Source organism: Lactuca sativa, chromosome 2 (assembly GCF_002870075.4).
Source record: "Lactuca sativa cultivar Salinas chromosome 2, Lsat_Salinas_v11, whole genome shotgun sequence".
Taxonomy (NCBI): Eukaryota; Viridiplantae; Streptophyta; class Magnoliopsida; order Asterales; family Asteraceae; genus Lactuca; species Lactuca sativa.
This window is the reverse complement of record NC_056624.2, coordinates 16,055,318-16,065,559: the sequence shown is the minus strand read 5'-3', so window position 1 is coordinate 16,065,559 and position 10,242 is coordinate 16,055,318. Positions and strand designations below refer to the sequence as shown.

General features: G+C 33.6%; 1 protein-coding gene across 1 annotated transcript; it reads left to right on the top strand.

The window, feature by feature from the left end:
• Nucleotides 1-3,468: 3,468 nt before the first annotated feature.
• On the top strand, nucleotides 3,469-4,558 carry LOC111880892 (uncharacterized). Its single transcript, XM_052768773.1, has 2 exons — nucleotides 3,469-4,467; nucleotides 4,541-4,558. Exons 1-2 carry the CDS (start codon nucleotides 3,469-3,471, stop codon nucleotides 4,556-4,558), a joined length of 1,017 nt encoding a protein of 338 aa, XP_052624733.1.
• The last annotated feature ends 5,684 nt before the right edge of the window (nucleotides 4,559-10,242 follow it).

Here is a 10,242-nt window from a genome sequence, read left to right as displayed (position 1 = left end):
TGTAAAAACCTTTCTGAAAGCTAAGAAGTTGTATTTCCCAAATAGAAGTTTCCATTATGTTCAACATATTACAAAAGGAGATAAAATATCTGAATATGTTATTAAACGTGGAAATCGTTGGACTGCATTAATAAGTTTAAAACTTTAACAAAATACTTAGCGTTTGGCTTGTATTCCCCCCTGAAAACATTAAAAACAAGGAAAATGTAGGGGTATGAACTCACTGTAGTTTCGTGGAGTTGTTGACTGGAATGAAGATTCCCGAGTTGTTGCGCGTGACACTTAACGAAATTCTATTATCAAATAAATACATATATGTATCTAAATTAGCGTTTTCGATAAATAAAGTGTCAGAAACACTTGAATTTGGTTGATGAATGTTACCGAGACTTGCTTAAATCGAAAGAATGAGTTTACGGCCTTAGAACACGAGTTTACGAATTCTGAAGGCGAGTTTACGGTTTCTGAAATGAGTTTACGGTTTCAGCAGGTGGTTGAGTTTACGGCCGTAAACTCAAGAACTGAGTTTACAATCTTTGAAGCTTGGACCGTAACTCAGAAAACGAGGTCTTGAATGCAGACTTCGATGCGAGAAGTGATTCCAGACGCTCCAAAGTGCTCCAAAAGGTGTTCTTCGATGTTTCCCGGAGTCTAAAAGCGTTTTTGTGAGTTTACGGTTGAAGAACTTAGAGAGAGAAGAGGAGAGAATGTGGCCAGAAAAATGTTCTAAGGAGAGTGGGGGTATCGTATTTATAGGGTGAAAAATGGGGTCCACTCGTCACTGACCGTAAACAGGTTTACGGTCGTCAACGAGTTTACGGCCGTAAACTAGTTTATGGTCGTAATCCCATTTTAGACCAAAAATGTAGTTTTCTCGAGATATTCGGGTTTCCGCGCAATTTTTTTGGTTCTGACTCGTTAATAGTTTAATTGAATATAACTAGATTATTTTATTAAACCAAACTTTTGACGGAAAAATTAATGAATTCGAAACTTTATTAACGAAAATCGCGTGACAGAAATGGACAAAGTTTCAGGTTGTCACAACAACTCATTGCTTCCAAGAAGCAACTGGAATCAATTGTCAGGCGAAGACTATCGGCGGTCGTCGACCAAAGAGACCACCAAATCGTCCTTCGTTTCATCAGACTTTATCCCCCCTCCCCCCTTTCTCTCTCTCTCTCTCTCTCTCTCTCTATATATATATATATATATATATATATATATATATATATATATATATATATATATATATATATATATATATATATATATATATATATATATATATATATATGAAGAAGAATTGCAGGTGCAGGTGCACGTCGGTTACTTAAAGAAGGTGATATCCTTGAGATCTAAACTTGAATTTGAACAGTTAGTGGTACTCATGGACTAGAATCTGAGCCAGGTAAATTTCGTTGCCTATTTAACCAATTATTTAAAGACATTGTGCTAGCAATCGAAGAGAATGAAGGGATATTGAGAAGTCTGTGCGGAGAAGATGTCATTGTCAATGCAATCTGCGAGCTCCAAGAAGAGTGTGATTCTAGTGGTTCTCTAATCTTAAAATGGATATATTATCTTATTGATCGGTTTTTTTGGATCTATCTAATAAGAATGACAATGTATTTGCTAGAATGATAGGCATCGATATGAATTAGGGCAGATTAACAAAGTTGGGGGATTTATGATTAGGGTAGTGGGTAAAGCTTTGATTTCTTCCATGTAATGTATTTCTGGAAATTTATTTCAATTAGACCAGCATAAATCTAGTTGTTCGCTTGATTGTATCAATACCTGTGTGTTTGGGTAGTCATTTCTTATGCTCTCTTTTTCTTCAACCATAAAAGGTAAAAACCCTCTTCTTCCTTGAATTATAGGTCTCTTGAAGGTGATGGTCGGAAGAAGACAAGGTTAGAGAGAGATAGAGAGATTTTTTTTGGTGTTTAACTACATAGAACAAAGCAAAAAAGTGCAAAAAAGTGTGTAGTGGGTTTTTCTAATGTAACCTGATGAACAAACTTCCAACCAAAGTTATCGCAACGGAAATTTTCAAGAAATTCTCTAATTATTTGTGTGTGTGTGTGTGAGAGAGAGAGAGGGGGGAGAGAGAGAGAGAGACCTTGCATTTTTTTATTTTAAAAAAAATAAATAAATAAGATAAAATTTCATAAATGGTCATTGGGATATGAAATGACAAAAATGCCCTTGAGTTAACGGATAAAAGCTAACGGAGTTAGCAAAAAAGACTATTTGTTAAAAATTTTGAAACCACAGAGACCATCTGTGAGGTTTTTATAAATTATGGACTAAACTTCAGATTTTCAAAAACGGACAATTTTTGAAGTTTTGTCTTGTTTATTTTTTTGTGGGGGTTCACTTTTATGAAAATCTGATTAGACATTAAAGTTTTAAAGGAAAATAAGAAAACAATTTTAAAGGAGAAAAAGTCAAAAAAACCTCTTTATAATAATTTTTATTAAATTATATAATCAATAATCAATATTAAATAAGGTTAATTACACGAATCGTCCTGATTTAAGGGAATTTGCATAAAGTATATATTTGTCACAGATTTAGTCCCCGATTGACGTAAAATAACCAGATTACCCTTATTTTTATATTTCTTTTTCATTATTTATCTATTATAATTAACAAAAATTGAAAAAAAAAAATCAAAATCAAATAAGAACATTGTTGTCGTCGACTCCGCAGGGCATTCACCGCCTCATACCCGCCGTCGGAAATCACCTCAGCCGTCCACCTCCGTTCCTCTTTTTCGCCGACTTATAACAGATCTATAAATCAAGAGGAACTGGTGTGTAAGAACGGTGACTTTTCCCCTTCGCCTACACGAGTCCTACACCTGCGTTGATTTGTAGATCACACCACCACCGATTTGCACACCCGCCATGACCACAAACCCTCTTTACAGTGACTAACAGATACATTCTTGCTTTACCGGTGTCCTTTTTTGTTGTTTCATACACTGAAATAGAACCCAATAACATAAGGCGGGGTTTGTAAATTCGAAGGGATTGCTTATTGCTATTTGCTACATACCGTGTGGATCCAAATGCAGTTTTTTATAATAAAAGAATAAATAAATAATAAAAACTAAAAAAACTATAAATAATATCCAATAAGGATAATCGGGTCTTTTACTTCAATCAGGGACTAAATCTTTGACAAGAAATTAGAAAAGAAAATTAGGAACGAAACATGTAAATTACGTTAACCATTCATATAGTTTACCCTATTAAATGACAACAACGTGGTTATAACTTATAAAGATTCAACTCGTTTAGTTTTTGTGATTAGAACGCTACGCCGCTATAGTCGCACGAGTGATGGAAATTTCAGATATTATGATATTTGAAATCAAAAGTATGCTTCTGTATAATCTTCAAAACAATCATCGACAACCTCGATTCATGCAACTAGCTTCCAATCTTCTTATCAACAATGGTAATGTCATTTCAACCTTTTAATGTCATCGAACCATGGGTATTCGAAACCATCACCCCATCACAATTCATCACCTTCACAATGCCAAACCCGCTTAACCACCGCCGGTTGCTCCACGCTCTAGTGATCCGCGTCGCCGTACTCGATTCTCCGATAGCCACCGCTGACGATGAGGTCCCTTTAATCGCCGCCATGATTGTACCTAATCATCGGGAAACAGACTGGAATTTTTGTACAGAATCCGGACATCTTCAGCTCCTATATGATTCCCACAACGTCTCCCGCCTTATCCTAATCGGTAATAATCCCCCGCCTAATCCAGAACCCTCCATTTATATTCGTCCTCAAGTTACTGGTCCCTTGGAGAAACAAAGACTAGAAAACGAATTGAAACCATTACTCATGGCTTTGCATCCCAAAGTGAGTTTTCATCGTCGTTTGCCAGAAACCATAATCTTGACATACGAAGATGATGTCGTGTATCGTGTGACTATAGCTAAATTTGTAGGTCCCGTTGTTGGTGAATTCGTCGTTGAAGATGTTGAAATGGAGGGTAATCGTGATAGAAGTAAAATGCTCCGAAGGAGATTGAGGTTTAAAAGAATGCCTAATTTGATACAATCTCAGGTCCCTCTTATACCTGTTATTAGTGATAACGAAGCTACAACACATGTAGATTTGGAAAGTTTGAGGAAGATAGTAAACGCAAAGTTTGACGTTGATACATCTGTTTTGGTTCACCCATACTTGACTCCAATGGTTGCTGGACTTTTCTTGATTGCTTCACATCTCAATGAGCAAATTCAACAAGGGTTTACTCCAAGTGCTTTGTGTTTAGGGATTGGTGGTGGTGTTTTGTTAAGTTTCATGAAAACTCAATTGGGTTTTGATGTTGTTGGAGTGGAGGCTGATAAGGTTGTTTTAACAGCTGCAACAAAGCATTTTGGGTTTAATAAATCGGGTTCTATTCGACTTATTGTTGGAGATGCTATAGAAGTGATACAAAGCTTTCCTTCCCAAAAGATAAAAGGAGACACCGATGGTTTAAAGGTTAATAATGATGTCCTAGATACTAAATTTGATGTAGTTATGGTTGATTTGGATTCAAATGAGGCTCAAAATGGCATTAGTGCTCCACCACCAGAATTTGTTAAGAAACCGGTTTTTAAAGCTGCGAGATCACTTCTTGATGATTGTGGTGTCCTTATTATCAATGTGGTTCCTTTAAATGAACTATTTTATACGACATTGGTAAAAGATCTTAAGGATACTTTTTATACGGTTTATGGAATAGATGTTGGGAATCAAGGTAATTTTGTTGTTGTGGCTACTGTGTCACCAACTTCCTCCAATGACCATGATAATGATTTTTTGAAGAAGTTGACATCTGTGATTCCTGGAACTTATAAAGATACCATAGTCGAATTATGAAGCATCACTCATAATAATTTTAGAATAGCAACTTCTTTATGATTAGTGCATTTCCTATCATGTCCAACATGTTATACCGTATGTGTATCGTAGCATTCTTGTTCTTGTAATTTCTATCTTCCTTTCAAGCACATTTTTTAACAATAAACATACAGATTCATACAAAACGTATAGTTGGATTAATTGACACACTATAGTTGGATTAATTGACACACTACAGAATTTTACTATTAATTTCAACATAGCCTTTTTGTCGCAAAATACTAATGTGGTTTCTGTCCATTTTATGGTAGAAAAAAATGGTGTAGAAATAAGATGTTTGATAATCAAAGAATGATTAGATATCTTGATAATCGTGTAAATTCATTTCCCGAATTAATATGACAACCTTATGTATAAGTTTCAAGAAATTTAATATTGGATAAACCCTTAAGAATAATTTAGGTTTTACGCACATAATAGATTTCAGTGTGTCCCTAAAACTAAGGGCTCTTCTTTTTTGACCTTACAAATGGTGATGCGTTGTGACCTCACAAAGTGGTGTGGCCCCTTGACCATTGTCTTTCGTCATGCTCGGGATCAAACGCGTCTATTAAACAAGTTTACACTTTGTACCATCTAACTTGTTTTTTATCACTGTTTAATTCCCTATTATAACTAGTGTTAATTTTAATTACACTAAATAACTAGTTACACTAAAATTGTTAAATACTTTAACCATCTTGTTGTTGTTCAATGGATAACATCGTCTTTTATATCCTTAACTTGTGGATAATATATTTCATGTACGTGATCTCTCCTTTGGGTATAATACTTAGGCTGTGTTTGGCATGCCACAATTAGTTGATAAGCTAGCTTATTTTTCGAGTTTTTTTTTTTTATGTTGTCGTATTTGGTAAGCCAAAAAATAGCTTTTAAGCTAGTTTTTTGAAAAGCTATTTAGACTAGCTTTTTAGGAGCTTTTTTAAAAATTTCCAAATACACCCTTAATTAATTATAGAAACACATACTCCTACATGTCATTTTATGTAATTTTATATATTTCAGCTATATTTTCAGCTAATTTTACCAAATGTTATTTTTTATCAGCTAGCTTTTCAGCTATCAGCTAGTTTTTTATTTAATAGCTAGCTTTTCAGCTAACAACTAACTTTTCAGCTAGTACACCAAACATAGCCTTAGTCCAACATGCGAACTTATATTCCCTCCTTGTTAGTATTCTTGCTAAATTGGACTAAAAATATTATGTCATTACTCTACCAAGATACAAGATGTAATCATTTTTCTTCCGACTTCTACTTCCAAATATCCATCTTAGCATTTAATTCCATCATTATTTCTTGTCACCGATACAAAGTCACCCACATTTCCATTTCAATTGAAATCATGTGGATTTAAGAGTGACCATAAACACATTATCTGCAACTAAAAATTATCGGTCATGTGTATTGTTTGGTCACTTTGTAAATTTTGTGTGCCAAGATTAGCAATTAGACATGGTTGCCTTACTTCGTATGAACGCTTTCATTTAACATTTATGTCACGTGCTCGAACCTAATAGTAGCAGTTTTTTTTACACGCGGGTCATAAGAGTAATAAAGTTCCGACCTACTTTAGATCTAACATAAGTCTATGACATTTAACACAAAACCCGAACCATACAAGATGTAGGCTCATATATCATATATGATCCCTCAACCTTTTCTTTTTACAATTTTGGCCCAAGTTTTTTTTTTGTCCTCACTTTTTTAACAAATTCAACCAACTTTTTTTAAACTTTGTTTTAATTTTTTTTTTTAAAACTAGTTTTTTATTTAGAAGATTACATTTCTTACAAATTCTTTCAAATCTTATTTAACAATATAGATTTTAACAAATTTGTATTTATAGAATTATTTTTTTTTCAATTTTTTTTAAATAGATGTTTTTATGCCTATGTTTTTTTAAAGATTTATTTGTTTTTACAGTTTATTATTTTTTTTTTAAATGTTTATTCTAAATTTTTTTATATATTCGTTTTCATATAGGTATGGTTGTAAAAAAACATGTAACAATTCATTTTTACAGATAAAAAATACATTATTACGTATAATTAAACTTAATTCACCATAATTATATATTACATATTATACATACAAAAAATTCAATAACATCGTGCGTGGTGCAAATCAGAATATTTTGGTTAACTTTTGAGTTCAAATTTTTTACCGTTTAAGCTAAAAATGAAATTCTCCTTTCATGTAACTTTGAGAAGGTTAAAAAATGTTATATACTACCATCAAAGTATGTGTAACTTGAAAGGAAAACCCAAAATTTTCAAAGATAGTTAATAAAAGCCCTCACATTTTCAAAAACTTGTTTGTGTATTATTTGAAGATTTTATGTGTTTTTACTAATTAACAGAGGTATCCCTCCCTAAATCAATTTTTCCATATGTGTGTCATGTACACATTCATGTCTACTTCTAATTTGCATTATTATTGTGGCTGAGATACATGAATTATCGGATTTCTTCATTGATTCCAAGCTTTGAATGAATGAGATTTTAGTTTTGTTGATGCATGTTCAATCAAACATAACTTTAGGAAACGCTATTAATTTTTTCTGGTTTTTTATAAAATATATCGAGGCCCTTCAAAAAAAGATTTAGAAAATAGTTCAATGGAAAAAAAATCAATTAAAAAACGGTTATAGAAATTGACGTCATTTAGTTTTTCTGTTTAGAACGCTTGGCTGGAAGGAGGATGAAAATTTTGTCAAACCTGATAATGAATCCCCAATAATCGCTGCCGTGAAACAAATTGGACTTTCTGTACTGAATTTGGGCGCCATTGATAACATTTGACATTACCATTTTACCTTTTTTGTATGGTAGTTCAAGTGTACCCCCTGAATCTTTAACCAAAAAATGGTTGGTTAGTGACTGCTTTCACCCTTTTTAGTGTGTATTAACTTGTAGTGATCATTGCAAAAGGGTCACATGTTGGTTGTTATTTTTTGGTCATTGCAAAAATGTTCAGATTCCATATGGATAGCATACGCAGGTATGCAATAATGAAATATATTTTTTTGTTCTATTTCACAGTATATAATTATGCCCTTTCTGAGATACATGCATGTTTGTTCTTTTTATTCTTTTTATAATTTCGATAATTAAACAAAAACCATATTAATCAGGGGCGGAACACAATCACTTCAGCTTGGGGGGGGGGGGGGGGGGCGAATTAAGACTTCATAATTAAACTATATAAACAAGTTTTATTTAGTTCAAAATTATGACATATCAAAAGTTTAAACAAGAAAACTAATATAAAGATTGTTAAATGGGAGCTGATCTGTACACAATAATTTTTCTCCATATACAACAATTGATGTTTTATAATATTGTATTGTACAACTATATAATGCATGAATTGCTGTGTATGGAAAAAAACTGTTGTGTACGAATCACTTCCTTTGTTAAATAGTTTATCAAAGTGGAACACGACGATCTTTTGCTTTTTTAAAATCTTCTACAATTGTCCCTAAACTAATCTTTTCAGCAAGTTCCCTTTCAAAGTACAAAACTAATGAGTCATTCAGAAACTCGTCTTCCATTTTATTTCGTAATTTTGTTTTAATGAGGTTCATTGCTGAAAATGATCTCTCTGTTGTAGCAGTAGAAACTGGAAGAGTAAGTATGAGACTAACTACTCGATAAATAAGATGAAAGTTCGCTACTCTTCTAGTCTTTATCAACCATTGACACAATTCATACATATATGTCTAGTTTATAATCTGCATGTTGAACAACATCAATCTCATAATGTTGAAGTTGTATCTTCAAAACTGCTTTCTCTTGTTCATTGAAATCTTCAGGATAAAACTTATCTACTAACTTAATTATATTACCACTTTGAAAAGGCTCATCAACACTTTTAGGATCTAAAGTTGTTGAAAGTCAAAGCAACTCCATTGAGCTATCGTTGAATTGATGATTTAGTTCCATTATTTGACAATTAATTGCTTCATAAAATATATCCACTTGGTAATGATGTTCAAGTGTATGATCACTACGCTCGTTATCAGCTTGAGCCCCTCTACTAAAGTAGGGAGAAGACATATCAGGGATATTAATGTTACGTTCCTGACAAAATGACTTAACAAGAGAGAGCAAACCATCCCATATTTCATCTTTCATTTTTTGTAATAACAATTTGGTAGCCGCAACTAACCTCAATGCATTACAAATATCTTGAGTTTGTCTTTGTAAAGCTTAACAAAGTAAATCAGTGATCTCCATTATTTATTTCTTGATATGAAGAACAAAAACGAACTCAAATGTAGTAATAGCCTCATATGCTGAATCTGCGTCGACTTTGATTGCACCAGTGCCATCTTCAATAATTTTAAGTAAAACCTCACAAGCTGGACTAAACATTTTGATTAAGATCGAAACGGATTTGAGGTGAGAACTCCATCTAGTATCACAAACTCGTTGTAATGTACCAATTTGATTAAGACCTCTACCTATCTCTAACTCATCAATAGAAATCTTATATGTAATTTCCTCGGCTTGTGCATCTCTAATTTGGTCTGTACGCTTGGAGGAAGCACCAACAACATTGATAACAAAAGATAATCGAGTAAAAAATTTTGTAACGCAACAACTCCTTGTGAAGCAGCCATTATGTGACAACCGTCAATTTCTAGTTAAGTCAAAGTCAAGTAAAGTCAACAAGTCAAACCGGTCCACTCAACTTGCTCTTATATGTTAGGGCTTACACTGAAAATACTAGTGAACAATTCTCTATGTTAATGCAAAAGTATCATTTAGAGGTTTCATAAGTTCAGAAATCTAAACCATAAACAAGGTAAATGTAACACATGATTCCTGGTATGCCTATTATTCAAGTATTTTGTGTTTTTCTCTGGGACTCGACGAGTTGAAGGCCCAACTCGTCGAGTAGAGTCGTGACCCGCGGAAAGTTTAAGTGACCTACTCGATGAGTCGGGGGACTGACTCAGCGAGTAGGTGCTGGTTGAGTGAAACCCTAAATATGAGGGTGTGCACTCTATTTAAACACCTTATCTCAGCCTCCATCGCCCTTATCACTCCCAGAAAGCTGTGTATCGAAACCCTAGCCATTTTTGGGTGTTCTAAGGCCATTTTGGTACATTTGGTGGTTTGTGAAGCTTGAAGAAGAAGAAGAAAGAAGCTTGAGAGTTCGAGTTGGGGCTTAGAGAAGAGATCTAGTTCCATTTTTAGCACAATCAAGGTAAAATGCCTCTGTCTTGGTCTTCTATGTGTTTGTTCATCTTTAGACTTGGGTTTTGGACACATTTAGGGCTTTCAAAGCC